Genomic DNA, 27,269 nt, shown 5'->3' with positions numbered 1-27,269 from the left:
CATCCTCTGCAGTAAAGGAAAGATCTCATTTCTGAAGAGGAGGTAGGATGGCAGGGAAGGAAATGTCGCCACTTAAGCCCCTATTACACTGCACAATTTTTGGGCCAATTCTTGGGAACAAGTGTTAATAGAAATGCTTGTTCCCAATAATTGACCCATATAATTGAGGATAGGTCATAAATACAGTATATGAAACAAAACAACTCCTTTAAGTGTTAATTCTATTGCAACCAGAAACCCAATGAATAGACGCCAGGACACATTTAAGAGGTTGTCTATTTTGATCAAACCCACCTACTACCAGATCCCTCCATAGATGGATATAACTGTTAGCAAAACTTGATACTTAATTCAATCAACTTTAGCAATTTAGTCCTTGAATACCAGAAGTTGCACTAAAGGGTAGACGGTAAACAGCACTACATAACCTAAACCTTCTACTGATGCCTCCACCATCTGCACAGAAGTGTAGGAGCTACTCCATAATGGCTGTACATATCTACAAAAAAAAGTTACTGCACTGAAGCATTATGTTATAATAACTCCACCTGAGAAGTCAGTGGATGAGATGTGACCCTCCTTTTCCAGGTCTTTTTCTCTACATGCTCTATGAATGTCCTGCCAGCATTTAGAGACTTTACTTTTCAACTTGTTTTCGACTTGCTCACAGTTTATCATTGGCGCAGAGAGCGGTGCAGCTGTGTGTGGCCTCAGTGCAGGAGTCTGTAAGAAGAAAGAGGTAAGAAAATAAATCAATAAAATCAGAGCTGAACCCGGACATACCCATAATTTCACCCAGGCAGCCCCTGTGATGTTAGCATCGGAGCATTTCATGCTCCGATTCTCTCTTTTGCCCAGCGCTGGATCGCACAGGGCAAGGGCTTATTTATTTCTAATAACACACTGCCGGGCGGAGGCTTCCGCCCAGCAGTGTGTTCGGTGACATCACCGACTCTGATGGGCAGGCTTTAGCGCTGCCCTAGCTGTTTTACAGGCTACGGCAGCGCTAAAGCCCGCCCATCACTGCCGGTGATGTCACTGGGCTAACCGCTGGGCAGAAGCCTCCACCTGGCAGCCCCAAGGAGAGCCCGGTATGTCACCGTAACTCCAAAAAATGCCTCTGCCCTACGCGATTTAGCACAGGGCAAAAGAGAGCATCTGAGCATTAACTGCTCCAATGCTCAAGTCAGAGGGGCTGCCTGGGTGAGAATGGGGATATGTCCGGATTCAGCTCTGAACCCAGACAACCCCTTTAAGAGATGCACTTGGGGGGACATTTATCAACCACTGTACACCAAAAAATTGGGGCCAATTTTTTCCAAAAAGTGGGCAAAGCAGGGTGGGAAGTAGGCAGTGCAGGGGCAGCCAAAACCAGCCTGGCACATTTATTACAATCTATGCCGGGAAACTGGGGTAGATTATACCAGAAACTAGTTCCGTTTCTGGTGAAGATTTCCATTTTGGTACAACTGACCTGCACAAATGCGCCACAATTATTAAACGGCTTGCAACTCTTAATAATTGTGGCCAGCAGGGGAGAGATTAAAAGAGGTGTGTAATGTAATACACTAGTCTAAATAAATGGCCTCCTTAGTCCCTAGTCATTCTGAAGAAGGTCACAGATGGATACAACAAACTGATATTTCAACATTCGGCAAACTATTAAATAATAACTTCTGCCACCCAGGTAGGTATCAGCTTAAGAACAGGTATCAGCTGAAGAGAGGATGAACCAGAATAGATTTCCCCCGTTTTTTTCTTGTTTTGGGTGTGCTGGTCAGTTAAGGTTTGCAAAAATAAGCAAGTGTTCTTCTAAATGACAGTCTGGTTTTTGGCAGAACTAGCTTTTGTATAAAGCATAGTCCAGCAAACATTAGAGGAGTTTTCTGGTTTAGAAAACTCTATGAGGGGCTTATGAGCTGAGAAATTAGGTTTCACGTGTGGATCGCACCAGTGTAATGCTTCATTGGTGGAACTGCAGAAAAACTGTTGTTCTCACTCAGGTTCTCCAATACATGACACCTGATACAGTTGAGGGCCTTAGCAGCATGATGAGGTACGGAATAGGACCAATTTAACAAAAAAGACTGTCTAATGCATCTTTGACAGCCTGTGAAGAGGATGTGGGTTCCCCCTGTAATGTGAGTATTGTCTGCTACATCATGTATGAGAAGAGATCAATGATGGACAAACATTAACATGTACAATAATTATTAATATTAACACTTTTAGGGTTAATATATCAAAAATATACCATATTTTTCTCACCATAAAATGCACTTTTTCCCCCCAAAGTGTCACTGTGTTTTATGGGGCGAATACTAATGAGTGCTTTCATTATGAAAGCGCTCATTAGTGCCTGAGGACCGGGAAGCGGTGAAGGCTCTGTACTCACCGCTTCCTGGTCCTCGGATGTCGGCTGTGCTGTGCCTGCGCACAGTGTGAGGACGCTCTGTCACCTCACAATGTGCGCGTTGGGTCACAGGACAGTCGATGGCAGGAAGAAGAAGAAAGATAATGATCTGAGGCATGGGGCTGATTAAAAGGATGGGGCTGACCTATGGCATGAAGGCTGATTCAAAGTCTAGGAGCTGACCCATGGCATGAGGGCTGATTAAAAGGCTGGGGGCAAATTAAATGAGGCTGGGGGCTAATTAAATGAGGCTGTGGGCTGATTAAATGAGGTGAAAATTTGCCACATTTGTGGTGGCAAAATTTTTCAAGAATTCGATATTCAATGAATGCCTTGCAAAATAGTAAATTTAACAGTTCCTTTAATTCTCTGGTAGGCTACGGTATATTGTCCCTGAGAAGGTCAATAAAGGTGTTCTGAGATTTTCCTGTCAGGCTGCTCAGAAAGGATCGTATTATCATCATGGCTACCATTTATTGTAGAGCACTGTAGTGTGTGGCGAGCAGGGGGAGATTAGCCATATACCTTACAGGGAAATTTCCCTGTGAGCCGATGCCCAAGGGGCCACCTGCACCCTTCTCATGGCCAGCCAGTAGAAGTTTTGGGGGGATGTATTTAGTGCTGCTGGTGGCAGTATTTCGTGATGGACTGTGGTATTTGGCTCTGTTGGAATGGTATAATATGCCACAATATGGTATTGCTGGCACTGCCATCCATCAATTTGGACCTGGGGCTACTTTCAGTATTTTTTCCAGGGCCACTCCTGGTAAAGAGGTGTCATTTCCTTACCCCCCCCCTAGACAACTCTGCAAGTGGTTGCAACCAGTCCTACTCACATTCTAGGACAGGTTACCAGTGGCCATTTTAAATCATTCCAGGAGAACCCCTTTAATAGATGCATCCTAAGAAAATTGGTATAATGTTTAGTTCCATGATCCATGAGCTAATGTGAGGTCAATGACCAAGTGTCCAGAAATAGTCACCACCATGTGACTCATTTTAGTGCCCTGTTTAAATGGGAAAATAATGTGAATGTTTCTTTTTTTTAAGGTAAACATATGATAAAAAAGCAGAACTTACAGATGGTTTATTTAAGGTGGAAGGTGCAGTTTTAGGTCGCCTGGTCATTGATGTCCGACCTTGTGTGACTGAAGACTGTAGCTTATAGTTTGGTTCTGCATTACGTGACAAAGGTAATGGAGTGGTCGGCACTTCATTGCTAAACATCTTCAAGAAATCATGGTATTTGAGATTACCATATGGATTCAGAGGCAACATGCTCCAAAGAATGTCAAACTGTGGACAGAAATAAACATTTTACAGCTAAAAGACCAAAAGTGTTCTATGTATATTTATAACTGTGAAACAAGCAGTAGAGGATAGCTGTCTGGTAAAAATATTTAGAAGGTAAATAAGTAGACAAGGAAGTAATGATGGAAGAAATGTTTTTTGAAAATGCCCATTTACAACATACGCCACTTTGTAAGAATAAATGGCATGAATAGCTGGCCTTCCATGACTACATTTCTATTGTACTGGCAATTTCCCTGGCAATCATTAATTATCACTGGGGTCAAAGAAGCTAGATTTGTGGCAATTAGCTGATCACTGAGCCAGCTTCTAGTTATAAAACAGTTGTTGCTGCCCCAAAATTATGGTGTGTTAGTCTGCCACCGATGTATGTGAGAGAAGTCTCTGATGAGTGTTAGCGGTAATCTCTTGTACAAGCAATGGAAGATAGTGAACTCTGTATATTCATTCCCCTAGTGACACCAGTTGCATATAGAATCCCAGTGAGGGAGATGTAATGGATATGCCTTTAGGTAATTTATTGACTGTACCTTGAGAAAAGATGAGAGGTCAAAGGAAAATCCTCTCTCCAGTTCTGTGAGGCATAATTGACAAACAGGAAAAAAACTGAAGGACACAGGATGTGAGCTCACAGAAAAGGAAGAGTAAGGCCTCATGCACACGACCGTTGTGTGCATCCGCGGCCGTTGTTCCGTTTTCCGTTTTTTTTCCACGGACCCATTGACTTTCAATGGTTCCGTGGAAAAATCGGAAAATGCACCGTTTGGCAGCCGCATCCGTGATCCGTGTTTCCTGGCCGTGAAAAAAATAGGACCTGTCCTATTTTTTTCACGGCCAACGGTTCACGGACCCATTCAAGTCAATGGGTCCGTGAAAAATCACGGATGCACACAAGATTGTCATCCGCGTCCGTGATCCGTGTCCGTTTTTTCCTATCATTTCAATGGCAAACTTGACTTTGATTTTTTTTCATTTTTCATGTCCGTGGATCCTCCAAAAATCAAGGAAGACCCACGGACGAAAAAACGGTCACGGATCACGGACCTCTTTTTTTGCGGACCTTAAAAAAAAACGGTCGTGTGCATGAGGCCTTACAAGATGAATAAAATGGATATTACAGCATAGATAACTTCATGAAACCAAATATAACAATGGCCATTGGAGTTTATGAAAGATATAACACTAGAATTAATAGGAATTCTAGTTGAAAACTATTTACTGGGACAGCGAATTTATACTGTCCTTTTATAAAAAAAAAAAGTTCTTCTTACCTGTTCTTCTGTTAACAACATGAAATTTTTATGGAAAAACTCTTGAAAGTCTTCCTTTGAGATGACATTGATGCCTGCATAATCTATGTTGAAGAGGTCCTTTGTAATGGAGTAAAAGCGTGCCGCGATTACCTCCTGTATATGTGTGACAATGTCCTTCATTGTCAGCTCTTGACCTGTTCTTGGCCTAGTGGCCCTCTCCACTCTCTCAACCCATGTGGAAACAGGCTGTGACCATATAAAAATGAAAGATGGGTGTATTAATAGATTTTACACTTACAAATCATTCAGACTGAGAAGTGGTCAAATATTGTAGATTTTAACTACAGTCATGTGAACATTGTAGCACAATACTTTGCTACCACATGTAATTTAGTCAAATTTCATGTAAAATAATTGAAGTTCCTTGCGCGGGGACCGCAGTTAATGATTATATAAAAGGTTGTTTGTGCCATCAATGAAAATCTTTCACACAAACTGATTTAGGCAATCTATGGAGCCAAAGTACCCAGAGTTGCTGGTAGACTTGAAAGATACCTGGGGAACCAAGAAGCACTAGCGAAGGGGAGGAACACACATTATTGTAGAAATTGCTGCTGCAAGAGGACCTAGGGTCTAATAATTGTCCCAGGTGTTATCCATTAGTTGAGAGAACGTGTTTAGGCACTCTATGGTGAGCCATTGTCCCTATTTTTGGAGCAATGGTGTTTGTAGACTCTAAGAAACCTGGGGTACCATGGGTGAGGACGCCAACTTAACGAAAAGATCGCTTTTGCTGGAAGACCCAGGACATGTGCCCTGGTCCCAGGTGCTCGCTACAAGTTGGCAGTGCGCTTATGATTAATGGCCCACCAATTACATCTTCTTCTGTCATTTCCATATGCCATGTGAAAAGATGAATTGCACCCAGGGCCAACAGTAGACTGGATGGCGCCCTGTGTAGAAACTTCTGTTGGTGTACCCCCCTAAGGTGTACCGGTATACAGTGTACTATATAATGACTACATGTCGCCATCATACAGGATAGCACCCACATAACTGTGCCTCACACTGGCTAAGTAACAATATTATACAATTCCTAGTACCTAGTAGATTATAATAAAATATCCACATGACAGGTTCCCTTTAAGAATGAACCGTTTGGTGAGTTCTCTGAAAGATATCACTGCAGCTTGCTACATTCTGTGAAATATAGAAGCTGCAGGAGCCAAACGAAGCCACATTTTTAATAAAACAAATTACTAAAAAGAAAAAACTCTCTAAAAAAAAAGTCTAAATACACCCTTTTCAATAAAAAAAAAAAAATAGAATTAGATGGACCAACTCTTTCCAGGGGCCCCAATGCAGCAGCATGGTCTGCCTCTATGGTATGCCTCCATGAGAAGTCTAGCGACAGTAATTGGCTCAAATTTCTTATTCTGGGCATTTTTCGTGACCATTACGCGCTTACACATCCAACATCCCGTGCTTGTATATAACATGTAATAATGATTGTGTTTATCTTGACAGACATTTTCATTTTTTTTTGTTATTTTAGCCACAGGCTCTAGACAAAATCATCACTCATTAGTAAAAAATGTCCGTCCATTCATGGTAATCAAACTATAGAGTAGACAGACAAGCGCAAGCGGTTCTGACGAGGCCTTATGTTTTCAGAGTGTAGTATTGTTTGCATGTCAGCGCTGTATTTTTTACGTTTTCATCGGTCAGGTGATTAATAGCTAGTTACAAGTTAAATTATAGGTTTTATGCGGGAATTTTTCATGCGAGAACAACAAAGGAAAGAAAAAATTCTATGTGAGGCGCTGTTCATACCTCGGCAGTGAAGTTGGAGAAATTATGTAGGAAGCTTCTCCAGTCTATTGTGTCATTCTTGTTCAGCGCGAGTTTACTCAGGACGTACTTGAATTGCTTGTCCGTAAGCTTAAAACAGAAACTGTCAAGAATCCGATGTAATTCAAAAGGCTTTATTGTACCAGTGTCGTCCTTATCAAATGCAGAAAATGCCTGAAGGTGACAGGAAAGGGGTTGAATTATTTTTCAGTCACTCTGGGAACAGTACAAAGCATAATATGCTGTGACTTTATTGGCAAAGTGTCCTAAGCCTGCCAAGATTTTGTGTAAAAACAATACATTTTCGTACAACTCACTTTTTGTTACAATAGATTTGGGAGGTGATGACCGACAAGATGTCACCACCATAAACAGGCAGGAAATGACAAACACAGGAAGTGGGGATAGGACAAGTGTGATACTGAGCTCAGCAGAGCCAATGTTTATGGTACCTTTAGATATCTGAGGTAAGGAAGGCAGCAATCTTATAATCAGTGATATACTGTAGGAAAAGGTTCTGGCCACTACATGGCAGCCATTTGTGCAGATAACATCAACCACAAAGTTGACGTCTATATTTGGAACATATATGGCAGCCATATTGGACAAGCATGAAGAAGGCATCATCTACAATGGTAGCTTTCATATTTGGAAAGGTATATGGTAGCCATATTGGACATATATAAAGAAGTCATCATGACAGCTAGGAGGGAAAATGTCTAATTGGGCACTATTTGGCCGTTTTCACTTAGGGGTGTACTCACTTTTGTTGCCAGCGGTTTAGACATTAATGGCCGTGTTGAGTTATTTTGAGGGCACAGCAAAGTTACACTGTTATACAAGCTGTACACTGACTACTCTACAAAGTGTCAGATCTTCAGTGTTGTCCCATGAAAAGATAATAAAATATTTACAGAAATGTGAGGGGTGTACTCACTTTTGTGAGATACTGGTATATGGCAGCCATATTGGACATATATAATGAAGGCATCATTACAATGTTAGCTTCCATATTTGGAAATATACATTGCAGCCATACTGGCACGAACGAAGGGGACATTAACCACAGTCATGACTTTCATATTTGAAAATGCATATTGACCATCTATGCTATGAAGAGGACAACAGCCATAATGATCCCCTGCAGATTTGGAAAGGTACATAGCACCTATATTGGGCATGTATGGAGAAGACACAAGCTATGTTGACGTCCATACTTGGAAACATACATGGCAGCCATATTGGACATATATAAAGAGGACTTCAGCCACAATGACGGCTTCCATATTCTGAAAGATGTCACATTGGACATGTATGAAGACGACATTTGCCAAAAGAGTACCTTTTTTTAATTAAATATAATTGGCTGTAAAATGGTGCTGCACTAGGATGGACTCTTCCTATCACAGGAATTTCATTATGGTGTTCCGTTACAGTTATAACAGAATGCAAAACGGAACACTTTAAAAGACATTCCATTTTTCTCCGTACTAATACATGTCTATGGGCACAAATAACGGTTCTGTTTTGTTCAGTTATACATGACAGAAAAAAAAAACTTCTGTTGACGAGACTTTTTTCCCCATCATGTATAATGGAACAAAATGGAACCGCTATTTGTGCCAATAGACATAACTCTGAATACCTATTGCTGGTGAGAACCCGCCCTAATTAAAGATATGTTAAAGGGGTTGTCAGAGTTTAGGCACAGACAGCAACTTTTATAAAAAATAAATTGTATTTAACCCCTGAATCACCGCGCTCCAGCTCTGCTATTCCAATCCTCCCCTCTAGTCTGTTATTACAGAGCTGCAGCGCTAGTGTCATGACAACAGGCCTCAACATTGTACCTTTGAGGTCGGTGATTGGCTGCAGTGCTCGCGTGTTTTCAACGTGGCGTTAGAGCTGCAGTCCTGTAAACAAAGACTGGTACTAAGGACCAGAACAGCAATTCCATGGTTCTATGGCTAAGAAGGGCTTATTTTGTTATTTTATGCCAGTCCCTGCCTCAGCCCAAATTTTTTCCTGATACTGGAAAACCCTTAAAAGATGAACATTCATGTAAAGGGCTCTGCTAGCTTCAGTCACCATTGACTTCAGTCTTTTTGCACTAAAAAAAGATCCTATAGCAGGGGTCAGTAACCTTCGTCATGCCAGCCATTGTGAAACTACAACTACCATCATGCTCCGTTCACTTCTATGGGAGTTCCGAGAACAGCCGGGCAAGTATGTATATGGGTAGTTGTAGTTTCACACCAGTTGGAGGTTGCAGACCCCTGTCCTCGAAGGATCAAGTAAGACATCGTTCCAAAAGAACTGCCTTGTGTCCCCTGCTGGTGACAGACTTTTTAATGGAATACATACTGTACATAGTTGTGCTCCAGCCCTGACATGGTGTCTTGTTAATTCTATAAAAAATTTATAACCTGCACAGTATATTGAAATGGATTTAACATGCTAGATGTTACAACGCTGTGAGAATATTCTGGAGAGTAGATATAGCAATAGGTTCTTACTTTATGCAGTTCCTCCTGAGAGTTCTTGACAGACTCTTTCAGCTTAACAAGCACCTTCTGTGGTATGAGATTCTGGACGTTCTCTGTGGTCATAATCATTTCTTGCCTTTGTCCATACTTTGAAGCCCTCCCGTCATCAATCATTTTCAGGAAGTCAAAATAAGAGAGCTTGTTGTCAAGAATTCTTAGCCTTAACCTTTAAGAAAAACAGACCAAACTTACAAAAGCACCGGTAACTCATATCTCATTCCACCTCCTGACTGACAGCATTACAACCCATACGTCATTCTTCACTGATGAAGGTGTTCAAATCCTGGATCGCTGCCTTCCTCCTGTGCTGGACTTGCGATGGATGCTGCCCTGTGTAATATCTGCTCTATACATTGCGAAGGAGCCCAGCACCGCCTGCGTCCTCCGAATGTCCTCCTTGCTCACAGTTAGATCGCCGTAATCTCTGGATGCGCGAGCTCGCGCAGTTCCTTCCCTGAGGCTGATGCCAGCACAGGGCAGGAACACTATGCCAGCACTGCGCATGCACAAGCTGGTGCACCGCGAGATTACGGCGATATAACTGTGAGCAAGGAGGAGATTCGGAGGACGCAGGCGGTGCTGGGCTCCTTCACAGGGGGTGTGGCTGGGCTCCAAGAAGGTTAGTACAGCCCCTTGGGCTCCTTACCAGGGTCATTTACATATCTATAGAAATCATTTTTTAAACACAATAAAAGCACACAGCGCTATGGGACAGGTATATTGCGGACCTGCTAGCGGCGATCTAGCCGTGCATGTCCGCAGCTCTATAGGCTAAAACGAGGTGACAGAATCCCTTTAACCATTAAACTCAAGGCAGAGATTAGGCCATAGCAATCACATGATGAGATCTTGCTATGGATGAGATGTTATCCCATCACCATCTCAACATGGAGGGAAGGAAATCTGCAGAGGGAAATGGTGCGGGAACTAAGGACTTTAATAATGCAGCCATGTGGACGTCTATTAAATCTTATGGTGGTACTGCCACCACCAAACATTTCTACAGGGGAGGGAGGTCCCCACTACAGTTTTTGATGCAAGCCATCTGCCTTAGGAGCTTTTGCACCACACAAATGCACTAAAGTTGCATATTGGTGCTATGTAAAAGTGATTATCAATAGATTCCAAATTCCAAAAGGTGGTGGAATTTTTTACAGCTTTCATTATGCAGTAAAACTGCTTTGTGATCTTCATTCTCCAGGTCAGTAAAAATCTGGCGATACCACATATGTATACTTTTCCTTGCGTTTTGATGCAGAAAAAAAAAAAAAACTTGAATAATAATAAAAAAAAAATTCTATTATTTTCTGACCCCTATAAAACTTTTTTGTAGTTATGTGTATGGAGCTGTATGAGGGCTCACTTTTTGCGGGACGATCTGTACTTTTCATTGATTCTATTCTGGTGTGTGTATGACTTTTTGATCACTTTTGATAACATTTTTTGTGGGAGGAGCAGCAACCCAAAAATGGCAAATCAGCCATTTTGACGCTTTTTTTTCCGTTTTGCCTTTTTCCGTATGGGATTAATACTTTTGATAGTAAAGGCATTTACCCACCCGGCGATACCCATTATGTGTATTTTTATATATTTTTTACCTCTTATTTTTATTCTCATTTTAGGTGATTTGAACTTTTTTTTTATTCACTGGAAGCGCGCTGTCGGTTTCTAGCGCGCTCAGATGCGGTGTTCAGGTTTGTCCACGAGATCTGAGGGGTTAAAAATGTCCCTGATCTGCGTTACCGCTGGTCGCGGACATTAGCCGCGGGTGGCTGCTGTAAGACGCTGAGCTGACGCCATCTTTAAAGACACGACATGTGATGTACTATTACATCACATGTCGAGAAGCGATTAATATAGCGCATAATGAGTATGCACTTCAAATGGCAAAAGTGATTAATGTGGCTTTATTATTTATCTGGGTGTATTACAAAAGGCTGTATATAGGAAGGAAGTAGTTATCTGGCAATCTTTACAGATTGTTAGTGAGCTGCTAGCAAGTAAGCCAAGAAAGATGTGTGTGGTAGTGGCTGGTGTGTAATCCAGAAAATCTGTAGATCAAGCAGAAAAGAAGTGTCTTTATCCAGGGAAACACCATCCCTGTGAGTAAAAAGATGCCAGATTAGCAACTGTTCTCAAATAAAACCTCTGAGGAAGAGAAGAACAGCCGTCTATAGAAGGTTTAGGACCATTAAAAGGGGCAGCAACCCAAATTTTACGACTGCAGACACTTCACGTGGTTTAGGTTATTTTGCTTCGGGTGCCCACCTCACTATGGAGACGGACTGGCCATCCGATCTAGGACTGCACCCTGCAGTTGGGCATTGCAGAAATATTGAGTAAGAAATTGCACACTTTGGACAACTGGGAAGATAGCATTGAGTAGCTAAAGAGAGACTTAGACGGGACTGTTATTTCAGTCGCCTATACACAGCCTTTAGGGAAAGCTTACCTTGTGATATACAGTTATCTGAGGACTGTGCCCATTACTTGTACTGTGCCATCCCATCATCCATGCGGTGAAACAGAGACTATATTTTGCTTTAACCAAGCCAACCTCGTCATTTGTCTGCATATCTGACCCAGCCACCGGTACTACTGCCTTGCACCCTGCTGTTCATCTAACAGAAGGGCACCCCAGCCACCACCAGGCAGTGGCTTCCAAATCCAGGGTGTGTGCCCAGGGGAAGAAAGGGTGAGTCCCTCCCTGCTGGAACAGGGTTGGCCACTGTGAGGACTATAACATAATCACCCTCGTTGCCACCACCACTCCCTCTTCATCCCCCCCCCCCATCACATTCAGAATATTAGGAATGTTTCTGATGCATGTGCCTAATGTGTTGATAGTCTTTTGGCTTACCTTCAGGCGGTATTTTACTGCAGCATAGGCAGCTATTTTTTTTCAATTCAGGTGATGTTGGGAACCAAAGTATACTATACAACACTGTGTGGGGAGAGTTTCCTGGCAAGTTGTGAACAGTCTAAACTGAGGCTTCTGCAAAATGATATCTCACAGAGAAAGGGAACCATCTCTCTAGGTCCACCTACTGGAAGTGGCTCACTATAAGTCAGCTTTACTTTTCAACTAGTCTTGGAACACAAGGGAAAATAGTCAAACTATATATCCAGCTTTTTCAATGTTTCTTGCTAGCTGAGTGAGACACCTTGGATGCAGCTACAGGAGAGGTACTGGCTCTCCTTAAGGAGACCAGCTGTGTATGGCGACTTAGTGGCATAGCTCCATGGAAAAACGGTACAGTATGCGCAGCTCCCATTAATTTCATTTATGGGAGATATATGCATAGTGTAGCGAGATGCCTGACGTTGCATGTCTCCAGGTTCGTGGTCCACTGCCTGAGTGTCATCTTGGCTGTAGCACTCCTGGTACTTCAGCTCTCCCGACTAAGACAATGTGCTTCATCTTGACTACATCTTCAGTCTTCTCCGGTTCCCGGTTCCAATCCAGATTCTACACAGCTGCCAAGGATCAGAAGCTAATTGAGAAACCAAGCCCTGGGGAACTCTTTGGAGTCCAAACCTCTTTGGGTTGATCAGGCGTGCAGACCAGAGGGTTCCTTAGTTTCCACACCTCAGCTTAGTCCATGTCAGTCTGAACGTGGTATAGAGGGTCTTGTATGCACCATTGTATAACACATAAACATTTTCTTCTCAGAAGGAATGGATTCTAGCTTTTTTTCCAGCCCATATCTTCAATCTCTAAGACAGGCACAGGCCTCCTCAGAGGCTGCACATACAATTATTTAGCAAACAAAGTAAAACAAACAGTTGTCATTTCAACGGACGACCCCAAGCGACTCTGCAGCTTGTTAGAGAGGTGTGTAGTGTATTGCCGAAATCATGCTGCAATAAATATTAATATTAATGCAATGTTTGAGGTTGTCAGAGGGAATTGGCTAGGACTGGAAAGCACAATGAATGCGATGCACAGAGGTCTGGGAACATGTGCCTGTAAGTCAAGCTGCGGCAATGTACCAAACATCTGCCAGTCTATGTGGGAGGAGTTGGCACTGTACCCATGCAGCTGCCTGTGAGGGCTCCTGTCAGCTGCACCGTCTCCCCTTTATGTTTAACCAATATTCCAAACACTGGGGAGCGGGGCAGAGACAATGAGAGGCCTCTAATCAGAACCTTGAAATATCTCCCATAGACACGGAGCTCTCTCGTTTACCCATTGTACGCGGCATCTGCTGAATGTGCCATAATCAGCCCTCATTGCATACAAGAATTAAACAGATAAATAGAGAGCAGATCTTTCTATTGAACTGTAATGACAGTGTTTAACACATACCCCCCTCCTAAAACATGTCACCTATTATTTGCAATATTTGGCATCACTCATTCTCTTCTCCCAGTAGTACGGCAGACTCCCAGTATGGATGCATGCACACATTCAAACATCTCTGGTCCTCCAGATCTCAGCTTTGGGAACCAACTTGACATGGAGTGTACAGAGCTGGCAGATCTCCCAGGCACCCCACATACTCCCCTCTCCGCATCCTTCTCGCCACTCCCGGGCACCCCTTCCATTGTCTACGGCAGCTCCCAGGAGAAGAAGGAAATGCAAGAATGAGGAGAGGGGAATATCTAAAAGTCAGGTCTAAGGCGTGTAAAGGGAATAGTTTGCGGTCTGCATTTATTTAGGGAGTGTTTTAGGGGCTCTCAGCTCTCTATTAGTTTACATATTGGTCTGTGTTTATTAACCCCTTAGTTACTAGCCTGTATTGGGCCTTGGGGTCCAAACAATTTTGTTTCATTTTTTTCATCGTCGCCTTCCAAGAGCTACAACTTTTTTTTTTACTTTTCCGTCAATGTAGCCATAAGAGGGTTTGTATTTTGCAAGACAAGTTGTAGATTTTAATGCTACCATTTTGGGGTACACATAAAACTTACTGAATTATTTTTACTAATTTTTTGGGAAACAGCAATACTGCCACTGAGTTTTTACGTTATAATAAATTTTACAGCGTTTCTGCAATTTTCCAGCACAGATAACAATAACTTTATTCTCTAGGTCAGTCCAATTACAGCGCTACCAAATACATACAGGGGGTCATTTATTAAGATGAAATACGCCTATATTAGGCATATTTCAGGCACAGATTGCGGCACAACGGTTAATTGCGCCACAATCTGAGACTTCACTCACGCCAGGTCTAAAAAGTGGGGGTGGCGTGGGCGGGGAAGGGGAAGGGGAAAGGCCAGCAGGCCCATCTCATTTACTATTTTCTATCCTGTTTTAGGCATAGAAAATTGTCTAAATGTAAGACAGCTCGGAAGCTAGGAACTGGTGTGAAGTTATAAATAGGCTGGCGCCTCTTCATAACTGCGGCGGATCCCCCGTCAGTACAGCGGTTTATTAGGATCAGCATATAAAACACCGGTCTTAAAAAAAAAAAAAAATAAACTATGGGGCACATTTATTAAGTCTTGCTACTTTTGTACACCAAAATCGATTTTTGTTGATTAAATTTTTGGGTACATACGTTTTTGATTGCTTTTTATTAATTAATTTTTGGTAGGAAAAAAAACAGCAATTCTGGAGAGGATTTTATATTACATATTTTTCCATTGAAAAGCATTTTTTAAATGCAAAAAGTTTTTTTTTTTTTTAGTTTATTGTTTAATATAACTTTATTTATAGCGGCTCTGTCACCAGGATCAACACTATTAAACCAGAAACACTGGCTGGCAGGGCTCATCATGCTGATTAACACAATACCTTTCTTTTGTCTGTATGCTAAACAGCTGCAAAGAAATCTGTGTTTTTATGCAAATGCGAATGAGAAGTTGGAGCACCAGGAGGTGGAGCTGAATGCTTTGAGCACTGCTGTGTAACACCCCCCAGTGTGAGTATATAGCTTGGCCTGCTCTCCCTCATTCACTGGAAGCCATTTGGCACCAGGAGAGGTATAGGGTGGACTCTCATTGCATTCGTTCGTGGCCATTTGGCACCAGGAGTGGTGTGGAGTGGGCTCGGCATGCATGTTGATACCTGCATTCCTTGGATATAATGGAGGCCATTTTGGCACCAAAGATGACAGAAATTAAAACAAGCCCAGCATGCATGTGGGACCTACACTCCCTGAATTGTATGGTAGCCGTCATGGCACATAACAGGTAGAATTTAGTGTTAGGAACCCTTCTTACAGAGATCGCCTTGACGTGCGGCAGATGGGCTCAAATAATTTTGTACAAAATGATTTGCCAAGCATCTCTAATTTATAAGTATAGCACTAGCAATTATTATGCATTTTTGTACTTTATTTGGTTTGCAGTGAGCTCTTGCATTGCATGTTTTGTTTAACACCCCCTGTGCTCTGCACATTCCCCCCTCCCCTTGATTGACAGGACTAGACATGAGGCTCAGGGCAGAGCTGTGTCCTAGCATTTACATATCATATACTTCATGTATCGCCACACTGCTCAGAAAGCTAATTTACATATTACTGCTTTATTCACTTTATAATTTTTATAAAGACACAGATATCTCTGCAGCTGTTTTGCATAAGGACAAAAGAAAGGTATTGTTGTAATCAGCTTGATGAGCCCTACCAGCCATTATGTCTGGTTTAATAGGGTAGACCCTGGTGACTGGGCCACTTTAACACTTATTTTTACTAGGTAATAGTTCCACTTTATGTAGTACAGTGTATTATATTGTCAGTAGCATACTAACCAGCACTATCAGACCGCTCCTCTGGCGCATCCTAATAAGCATACACTGCAGGCAGACTTGGGGTCTTGGTTAGGCCCCTGACTACCATACTAAGACATCGGCACCCTGCGATCTCATTCGCAGCAGTGCCAATGCCTGAGAGAGGAAGACCCCTCTAAACCAGTTAGATGCTGGGGCCACTACTGAACATCTAAGGGGCTAAAATGGCCTAGATCGGTGCTTCTGCTGATCTGGGCCATTAGAGTAGGAGCCTCACTTTAATAAGAGAGCTGAGCTCCTGCTCTGTGCTGCACACAAGACCATTGCAGCGCTTAGACTAAGCCGGCATAAAAAGGCGGCACACTAGCCTAAGGCCCATTATTGGCTGACGTAAAAAGGCATATTGGCGGTCACTAATGTGTTAAGGGGGTCTTGTTTGTGGTTTTTATAAGTTTAGTGGGTCTGATGTGTGGTCTTTGTTCATTCTGAAGGGTGCTGAAGAGGGTAGTATGTATTAGTAGAAATTCATATGCTAAAGGGTTGGGGTGTGTCCTATATAAATGGGTGTGGAATAAAGCCTTTTCCATTTCTCCTCTCTAAACCTTTTTTTTTTTAAACTCACATTATCTACTTATCTGAAGGACTTTCTTTGGTTAGGCACCAGCATCTACCAGGATGCAGTGCAATTAGCTCCTGTTAAACCCTTTCTCCCTTGCATAGAAAATAGTCACATATAGCCCCGAGGCACATAAGGCATGTAACGCCCGACAATTTCCCTTTCCATTGTCTGAAGAGAGAGGTAGCTATGTACATCTATGAATTTGGAAGTAGGGAGAAATTTGTGAAAACTGTAGGGACCACTTCATTGCTTCACTGTGAGATCAGTAAGCCAGGACTGAGAGCAGGAAGGGAGCAGGGAAGCTACTGAGCATGATAGTCCACCTCTAAATGCAGGAGAAGGTGGATCAGATGCATACACAGCTGGGGGCGCTAACAGAGAGAACAATGTACATAAGAAGACAAGCAATATTTTGTTGCATGTACACTGCAATAAATGATCATCATGATGCCCCTTCTCAAAAGTTGGCAAGGGCAGTTAACAAGAGAAGAGCTTGAAGGGGAGGTGCATGACAAAGGTAGAACACCAAAGAGTCATGAACCACCCCTTAGGCCATCCTATTTGCACAGAGTAAGCAGAGAAGGCAGTTACACCCCTACCCATTGGTTAAAATCTATTATTACACGATAAAACCCAATAAAGTGGTTTATTATGTTGGATTCCGCTTATAGTCTTATGTCATATTACCTGTACAAGAGGTTGAGAAATTGATCATCATCTAAATGAAAGTTCAAGTCTTCAAGCATTTGCCGGAAGTCATTCACAGTTATCAATCCATCCTTGTTTTTATCTATTTTAGTGAATGCTGCAGAAAAATCCGGGTAGTACTCTCTGAACTTATCTCTGCAGGTACAAAGATCGATATGTATTAGAGCAACAGAATTAGATTAGACTAACTGAAGTTATGTCAAGTGTATTACTGACTATAACGTTTATAAGGAAGAAACTGGGGTAAGGAAAGAGCCCTTTCCATATGTTCTTTTAGAGTATATTCACATCATAGAAGTCCTTTTCTATAAGGTCTTGTGGAACCCTCCATGAGGCAAAGAGGAGAAACACTACTAAGTAGTCGCTCTCACTCCAGTGGACGGGGAGGATGGAGGCTCTTTTTATAGGTTATTTGTGATGAGATTTCACTTACAGAATATCCCCTTAACACTAGTAAATATAAGTCCCTGAAGTCTCAATAATCTATTCAGTTCTTTACTGGTTATATTGGTTTCTAGAAAAGGTGGGAGAAATCCAATACTGCTAACATTTCAGTTCCCAAATGGTTTTGATTTTCCTGGAAGGCAAATGTAACAAATTATCATCCACTTCCAAATTGTTGAATAACTAAAACTAGCAAAGCTCAGAGATGTCCTGTTAGGTAAGGTAAAATAAATTAGTTAAGGGGGTTAGAGGTTGTAGCATTGGTGCTTTAGGGTCCCAAAGGCTTTCATGCTGTGTGAAAGAGGAGCAATATTATAAATGGCTTGTAACAAATCGAGATGATCTAGTTTGGATTTTGCATGGGGCCTCAGTAGCTTTGCCTCAAATAAAGATCCCTGCAGTACTCCTCTATGCCACTTGAGCTGAAAATATGTCAATGGTCTTACTTGATCTGCTGCTCTATATCTTTAATGTTCAGGGATCGGGTTTGGTGCTTGTGGAATTCTTGCATTTCCTTGTTGATCTTCTGCTGTGAGCTGTAGTGTTTCTCTAAAGTTTGGTAGTTGTCTTCTATAATCCGTTTGCTTGGACCACTATCTCCGGAGGCAAAATTCACTCCTAGTTTCTGGAGGAATTCTTGATGGGTGAGATGACCTCTACCTTCTGGATCATATCTAGGAAGAAAACATTCACAAGAAATTTGTGATACTACATTTTAAGAGACAAAGAGTGACTGGCTGCAGCACTCACACGTCCCTGTGTTGGGACGTCATCGCTGCAGGTCGAAGCAGAGAATGGCAGGACACTCGGCAATTTAACATAAAAACCTGTAGCGATATGTGGACACATTTTGCACTTGAAAGACTCTTCTGACATTTGACATTTGGTTAGTCTTCTGCAGATCAAAACTTGGGAATATTTTTTTTTTGTTCCTAATAGCAAAATGGTACAATATTATAGTATATAGAGACAGAAACTTTGGCTACTAATGCAGTTGATTTTAAAATGGAAGTTTACAAACCATCACTTTTGTACATATTTGTTACTATTTCTTGTGGCACCTACATCTTAATTTGAAACAAAATTTGATGGAATACGGTGACTGGGTATTTGCTTGAGGAACTGCATGTTATTTTTCTTGCTTCAAAGAGCCTATGAGTTCCTACCATTTTACAGGTTCCAAAAATCTGATCTCATCCTCGAAACCACACTATTTACGGTACTTTTAAAGCACAAAAGGTAAAAAGAATAAATACAATTCTAGACATAAAAGCAATAGGCTATACACAGCAAACACCACCTAAACTTTGTGAAGATATTTACATTACCCTCACTTCTTCTACTAGAACATAGGATAAGTCTGCAGGTTATTCCTGCCATAACCAGGAAGGTCCAGGAGGAGGTAATGGACTTTACCGAGAAGCACTCCCAAGTTACAGCCCTCAAATAACCTCCTAATGTGGTAGTTGGCAAATTTTGCTAGAGGCAATTGCACAGATTATAACAGGAGTTGTTACCAGAAGAGTAGAACTGGAGTACATTGAAGAAACTTAAGAATGCTCACAGAGTGGTCAGCAGCATCAACTGTAGGCCCAGAGCAACATGCATGAAAGAGCATGATGACAACATGTGTGTTCTGACCAGGAACAGCGAGATTTGAATTAGTCTACGGATGCATGGGGAGCAGGAGAGGTAGAGCCACAGCAAGTAGCTGGCTTAACTATGTGAGCACCAAATATCTCAGCTTTTTGAACTTCTGTGAGTGTGGCATGGAATTAGGGGGGGAATGTGTAATATATCTTAGAGAAAAATGCCTCTTTCTCCTGTTATCAGGTTCTTCGACCCCCCATCTACCCACTTCAAAACTCAAGATGGACCACAGCTCACAGAGGTATCCGAGTGCACATGTCTATACGTCTATGGAGGTGGTGGAGTGAAAGAAGCTGAGTGAGAGAGAAAAGACAAATTACAGAAAAAGACAGTTAAGGAAACTGTTTATTTCTCAGTCCAGGTGATTTACAGCTCAGTACTTCTCTATAATGTCCTCTCTGATCCGGGGGATGTTTTTGAGTGAGGGACAGCAGATTCTCCTCTACTTTCTCATACTTACTGACACTGTAATTGGTAAACTTTGAGCATATAAGACCCTTAGGAACACCCAAAACCCTCTCAGGAATGTCCATTTATGGGTGAGACTAATATAATCCCCACCCATTTCTACCACAGTCCAAATTTGCCAGGACTGTCTCTGAAAATTCGAGACTATTAGCGACTATGCTTTCTATGTGCAGTGTATGGAGGCCAGTCCTCGCTAACCAGCTCCAGAGAACTGAAAACCGGAAACAAGGCCTGCCGAGTACAAAAATGCTAAAAAAATTGAGGCTACAAGTCATGTACACACTGTACTATTGAAAAATGCTAAAGTTATGTACACTTCAAAGTAGTTTTAACTGTACATTTTTAGAATGCCATTCAAGATTAATATTCTATATGGGATAATTTAGCTTTTTTTCTCTCTTTATTTCACTTTTTAGTGACATCTGAATTATGTACAGTTTACTGATTTTGAATAACATTTTAGCGTTGTTGACTGTCGAGCTGCACGTACGACAAAACAGGGATGGAATTTTAAGTGATTCCGTTTTTTTTTTCTCCATCTCAATGAAAGATATATGTCATCTAAGAATGCCAAATGCTAAAAACCTTAGAGATGAGCGTTTCAGTATGCTAGAAATGTGCAAAAACATTAATAAAAAAAAATGTTTTCCCAATATTTTTCTATTTCAATATGAAGTATATTTAATTGGCATTGATAATACTGCACCCCATCTAACACCGCCTCAGGCTTTCAAGGCTATGCTTCATTTCTGTATTTATCTGTATACTGTGCTAATAATGAGCTTCATCTAGGAGGTAACCCCTACTGTGAGGAGAGGCGGATGTTGACCCTCGAGTTTCAGTGATTGTCCCATCAGCCAGTCACTTTGCATGCCTTTCAACCTTTCTTTTTTGCCTGGCAGGCACTCAAGGTTGCTGTTAATTTGCTTCTTGCAATGGCAATGTAAGGTAAGAGGTAGCCTGAGACATTGGTTACAATGTGCTATAAGCTAATGGATCCGCTGGTGATGTCACCCCTGTCACTATGTCACCATGCCCACCCATTCCTTTGGACTGACTTCTGGAAGCTAGAAGTAGAGCAATAGGGAACCAAGAAAGACTGACCCTTCCGCCCATACCCTGATCAGTGTGTCTCATATACTTCTCTAGGACTCTTTCATATTCTTGTCTATCACATCTGATAACCCAGCATCTGTTTGGACATGTTAGTATTGGAGTAAATTAATTTTAGACATATCTCTATCTATCTATCTCATCTCTATCTATCTATGTATCTATCTATCTCATCTCATATCTATCGCTCTCATATCTATCAATCTATGTATCTATCTATCTCATATCTATCTATCTATCTATCTATCTATCTCATATCAATCTATCTATCTCATATCTATCTATGTATTTATCTATCTCATATCTATTTATGTATTTATCTATCTATCTATCTATCTATCTCTCTCATCTCATATCTATCCATCATCTATCTATCTCATATCTATCTATCCATGTAAAAAACATATTGTATGCTTGAAATTGAACTCACCTGTGCCAGAGTTTTTCAAATTCACTCTTTGTAATAGGAAGAGAAAATCTGTATAAAACATTTCTCAAATCTTTCTTCTGAATGATGCCATTCCCGTCGCTGTCAATTTCACAGAATGTCTACACGATAAGAATCAACAGGGACACAGGATGAATGCCATTACAGGGCACAGTTATGCTGAGAAACTGAACTAGTAGAAGCAAAATTCAATCACTCCTGCTTATTTGGTCATGAATTTCAAGCCAATCTTAATCTTAAAGGAGCTTCCATTACAATAATACAACCGCATGCATCCGTCATGAACGGATCCAGTTGTCTTATGTCTTCTATAGCCATGACGGATCCGTCTTGAACACCATTGAAAGTCAATGGAGGACGGATCTATTTTCTATTGTGCCAGATTGTGTCAGAGAAAACGGATGTAGTTTGGGCACCAAAAGGGGCATTACCATTGTTCATTGACTTCCTGTCATGTGACCTCTACTGCTGGATCCAATCAGAGCTTATTTACCCGTTATTTGCAACTTGACATAATAGTATATGAAGGGCCTGAGGTAGTCTTGTTACCATAAGGCTGGGTTCATGTCACGTTTTTACCATCCGTTTAATGTATACGTTAAACGGATGCCTCAGACTGATGCCACATTACACACTGCTCGTTTCCATGGTTCCGACCACCCTGCAATCCAGCAGTGGTGGTCATGCTTGTATAATACTATAGGAATAGGCACCAGCATACACAGCAGCTCCCGTCAACCTTGTATTTGCACTGCAGCGGTGGCCGTAACCCCTGGAAACGAGCAATGTATAATGTGATGGAAAAATGAATCCAGCCAGCAAAGGAGGTAATATGGACAATCACAATACATTAGTAAGTGCCTTGTATTCACTCTCTCTACATGATCTACATGATGAATGCCATTTGCTGAAGTGAGACAACCCCTTTAAGTGCACTGAGATAAAAAAAAATTGATGTGCAGAATCCCTGTAACCCTTATTCATAACTTAACATAATATCAAGGGCCTGAGGTTAGTTCAGGCACCTTAAAGGGCCCTACCACAGTGCCCACACATGGGACGTGTTTCTTTAATGCAGACCATCCTTTGTCCCACCTCATGACTATTAGTGGACCACTGTGGCCACTAATTGATTCAGCTGCTCATGGTTCCTACTGACCAGAGCTAACAATGTGAAGGAATGAAGAACTGGTGCCCCATATGACTGAACGGGAGCACTGACCCTTCATGAAGTGCATTTTTAGGATGTTGGTTGAATAAATTAGTCTCGTGATTGTATTGTGCCAGATGAGAAATGCATGGTGGAGAACATGAGGTGTTGGCGCAGGGCTGGTGACGCTGTGAACAAGCACTCACACATTTTACCTTGGCTAAGTCGTGCCATCTGCCTTGTGCCTTTGTAAGGAGATAGTAATGAGCCTGCTCGCAGGCCAGATCCGCGCAGTCCTGGCTTTGTTTGGGCCTTCGAAAATGAAAAGAGTTGGTATTAATGAACAAAGACGTATTGGTGTGAGCTCCAGGCAGAGCTGCTGCTACAATATGTCAGCGAACGCACTAATGCCATTTATCCTGCAATACTAAATGTCATTGAGAAAAATAGAACAAAAAGAACAATCCTAAAGATGATTTAGATAGTAAGCTTGTGCGCTGGGTTTCAAGAAACACAAGGAAGGGGAAAACAATAAAGGTATTTCAGTTCAGTAGTAGTTACAGCTCAGCCAGGGCCGTCATTTTAGGAATCGGTCCATTACCATGGTCCCTCTAAGTACCACTAGTTAGAGGAAGCCTTGTAGGACTGGCGCAGCTGGATGTAATGATACTGTACCTTTCATTCAGCGATCCATTGCTTCATTATGGAAAAAAAAAGTCCTTTTGATCCATAGACAAACGAGCAGCTAAAGTGGAACTGAATTTTTTAATATAGTGTATGGCCCGGATGTTAAAGGGCATCTGTCAGCAGATTTGTACCTATGGAACTGGCTGACCTGTTACATGTGCACCTGGCAGCTGAAGGCATCTAGGTTGGTCGCATGTTCATATGTGCCCGCATTGATGAGAAACATGAAGTTTTAATATATGCAAATGAGCCTCTGGGAGCAATGGGGGCGTTACCGTTACACCTAGAGCCTCTGCTCTCTGTGCAGCTGGCAGCTTCAGCACTTTGATTGACAGGGCCAGACGTGATCACGTTTACACTGCCTGGTCCTCCTGTCAATCGAAAGCAGAAGGTGCGGCAGTTGCTGATAGAGTAATGCCACCATTGCTCCTAGAGGCTCATTTACATATATTAAAACATCATATTTCTCAGCAATGCGGCCACATATGAACATGGAACCAACATAGATGCCTACAGATGCCAAGCGCACATGTAACAGGTCAGACAGTGTCATAGGTGCAAATCTGCTGACAGATGCACTTTAAACATTTTTGTAACGCACTTTATTAGGGAAAGGCTTCTATTTTTACAGCAATATTCTGAGTGCTGTTAAGTAGAGTCTATCTTCAGCGTTCTCCTGAGCACTGAAGATGACCAAGTGTATATACAGAGGAAGTCTGGAAGTGCCTCACAGAGAAGAGGGACAAGTTCAGAGCTGTCAGCAGCTAGCGGACGGGAAGGGACACAGCAGTGACAGAGCACATATATGGGGGCAGGGGCTGGGGTAGTGACAACAGGCATGCTGGAAGCGGCATCAGAATGTGCACATAGACGTCTTCAGTGCTTAATAGACGCTGAGGACAGGCTCTCCTTAGAGTATTAAAGAGACTCTTTACACCCTGTTTCCTACTACACAATATTAAAAATAAACCAGAATGACGGTACACGTTAAGAGACCAAGCAACTCTGTGCTCCTCCTGTTTCAATGCCAGCCTCTCCCTCTTCGTGATTGACAGGGCCAGGTTCCTGAATTGTCACCTTGCCCGACCGGGTGAAATAGTATTTGTGCCGAGTGCACTGGTTATACTCTGGTACCAGGGACAAACTGGCCATAGACACCACAGGGAAAATTCCTGATGGGATGAGAAGTTCTGATGGGGCAGTATATTGTACTGCACTGTAGTATTTGGTTCTGATGTGGCAGTATATTGTACTGCACTGTAGTATTTGGTTCTGATGTGGCAGTATATTGTACTGCACTGTAGTATTTGGTTCTGATGGGGCAGTATATTGTACTGCACTGTAGTATTTTGTTCTGATGTGGCAGTAATTGTACTGCACTGTAGTATTTGTTTCTGATGTAGCAGTATATTGTACTGCACTGTAGTATTTGTTTCTGATGTGGCAGTATATTGTACTGCACTGTAGTATTTGGTTCTGATGTGGCAGTATATTGTACTGCACTGTAGTATTTGTTTCTGATGTGGCAGTATATTGTACTGCACTGTAGTATTTGGTTCTGATGTGGCAGTATTTGTACTGCACTGTAGTATTTGTTTCTGACGTGGCAGTATATTGTACTGCACTGTAGTATTTGGTTCTGATGTGGCAGTATATTGTACTGCACTGTAGTATTTGGTTCTGATGTGGCAGTATTTGTACTGCACTGTAGTATTTGTTTCTGACGTGGCAGTATATTGTACTGCACTGTAGTATTTGGTTCTGATGTGGCAGTATATTGTACTGCACTGTAGTATTTGGTTCTGATGTGGCAGTATTTGTACTGCACTGTAGTATTTGTTTCTGACGTGGCAGTATATTGTACTGCACTGTAGTATTTGTTTCTGATGTGGCAGTATATTGTACTGCACTGTAGTATTTGGTTCTGATGTGGCAGTATATTGTACTGCACTGTAGTATTTGGTTCTGATGTGGCAGTATTTGTACTGCACTGTAGTATTTGGTTCTGATGTGGCAGTATTTGTACTGCACTGTAGTATTTGTTTCTGACGTGGCAGTATATTGTACTGCACTGTAGTATTTGGTTCTGATGTGGCAGTATATTGTACTGCACTGTAGTATTTGGTTCTGATGTGGCAGTATTTGTACTGCACTGTAGTATTTGTTTCTGACGTGGCAGTATATTGTACTGCACTGTAGTATTTGGTTCTGATGTGGCAGTATATTGTACTGCACTTTGGTATTTGGTTCTGCTGCAGAACCAAATATCAAATTGTAGCATGCCATACTGCCCTTCTAAGGTATTGCTGGCCCCACCTTCCCACCCACTCGAGTTGACCCCTCATACTCACCCACCTTCTGTCAACTTGGATCCGCCTACAACATGGGGCTACTTTTATTTAATTATGTGTTTAGGGCTACTTTAAATTCCCAGTCCGCCCCTGTCTGGTACCCTCAGGAAAAAAGAATGTAAAAGTATAAGGTTTGTAAGAAATAGCCGACTCTCCAGGTATAAATAAACACTTAAAAGGATATAAATATCAAAGTTTACTAGTTATAATAAAAATAAATGCATAAATATCTAATACATGGATTACTACTGTGCTGTATGTACAAAATAGGATGCAATACCAAGTAAAACTGGTCAAATAAATTGAATAAAATCCTGTACAGTCCGAGTACAGGGATAAAACAAAAGAAGTAAATGGATGCCGGCTGCTGGGCATCTATTTACTCATTTATTTCTTTTCTTTTATCCCTGTACTCGGACTGTACAGGATTTTATTCGATTTATTTGACCAGTTGTACTTGGTATTGCATCCTATTTTGGACCAGTAAGCCATGTATTAAGTATTTCTGCATATATTTTAATACCCTATAAGTGTTATTTGCACCCGGAAAGTCAGCTATTCCTTATACATCTATACATCTTTTTAACAAGCTGAAATATGATCGCTTGAGGCAAACCCTGAGGCTACACTATTGAGAAATTGAGTACATTCATATCACAATCTCCAGCATTTAGGTCGATAAGGATGTGGTTATTTATGTGGATGCTGGTTTGCAACCACACAAGGTATCTATGTCCACACTATTCCTGACATCAGAAGCACGCTTGAATGTCCAGGAGACTCGCTGAAAAAAGTAGAGCTCACAGACTCTGAAATCTCCCGGGTGCTACATATACTGAACTCTACTCTCCCTGATCTTGTGCTTCCCTCCACAACCAGGAACCACCACAGGCAACGTGCAGGAACGGGAAGTCTAGTCTGAAGTGTGGAAAGGGGTAGTCTGACCTTCTTGGACTGCAGGATGGTGATGGTCGTAAGACATAGAAACAAGCAGTGTATAATGTAATGGAAAAATGGATCCAGTCAGTGAAGGAGGCAATGTGGACAATCACTATACAGTACATTAGTAAGTGCCTTGTATGAACTTTGTCTGCATGATAAATGCCATTTGCTGAAGTGAGACAACCCCTTTCATTAAACCTAACTCCAAAGGCATACAATGTATGTAACTCAAAACTACCCAAGGAAAAGAGTGCGACTACAGTGGAGTCAGTTATCGTCCATCGTCATCTACATGGAGTGTAGCTAAAGGCTCATGGGCCCTGGTGCAAGAGTTCAGCTAGGGCCCCCTTTTCCTCAGTGCTTTGTGGCCAGGGACAGGTAAGCACATAGCCTTCATGCTGCTTGCGGCAAAAATTGGAACGGCAACCCCCTCTCCCCCTCCCCATCTGACAAATTCTTAACCTAACTCCTTCCCTCCAGCCAGAGGTGTACCATTGTCTTCTTATGCAGCACAAGGGTCTTTGGGCCCCTCAGGCTCCTGGGCCCGGTAGCGACTGCTACCTTTGCACTCCCTATAGCATGTTGACATGTTGATTCAGACATGTGTACATTGCTGCAGGCTATGAATACCTTATTTAA

The 27,269-nt window shown here is 41.9% G+C and overlaps 1 protein-coding gene across 2 annotated transcripts in view; it reads right to left on the bottom strand.

Annotated features, from left to right (window-relative positions):
- Positions 1-27,269, bottom strand: part of EFCAB6 (EF-hand calcium binding domain 6) — a 156,135-nt gene that overhangs the window by 11,295 nt on the left and 117,571 nt on the right. For both annotated transcript variants that reach the window (XM_044277843.1, XM_044277844.1), the window contains exons 20-28: positions 22,866-22,962; positions 21,483-21,601; positions 18,268-18,495; positions 17,357-17,512; positions 9,345-9,540; positions 6,811-7,002; positions 4,996-5,223; positions 3,494-3,709; positions 549-723 (exon numbers count right to left, since the gene is read on the bottom strand). In XM_044277843.1, coding sequence (XP_044133778.1) covers positions 549-723; positions 3,494-3,709; positions 4,996-5,223; positions 6,811-7,002; positions 9,345-9,540; positions 17,357-17,512; positions 18,268-18,495; positions 21,483-21,601; positions 22,866-22,962 — 1,607 coding nt within the window. The remainder of the gene's footprint in view (positions 1-548; positions 724-3,493; positions 3,710-4,995; positions 5,224-6,810; positions 7,003-9,344; positions 9,541-17,356; positions 17,513-18,267; positions 18,496-21,482; positions 21,602-22,865; positions 22,963-27,269) is intronic.

The sequence above is a fragment of the Bufo gargarizans genome, chromosome 2 (genome assembly GCF_014858855.1).
Source record: "Bufo gargarizans isolate SCDJY-AF-19 chromosome 2, ASM1485885v1, whole genome shotgun sequence".
In the NCBI taxonomy this organism is placed as follows: Eukaryota; Metazoa; Chordata; class Amphibia; order Anura; family Bufonidae; genus Bufo; species Bufo gargarizans.
Note: the sequence above shows the minus strand (reverse complement) of the source record. Positions and strands in the feature narration are given on the sequence as shown.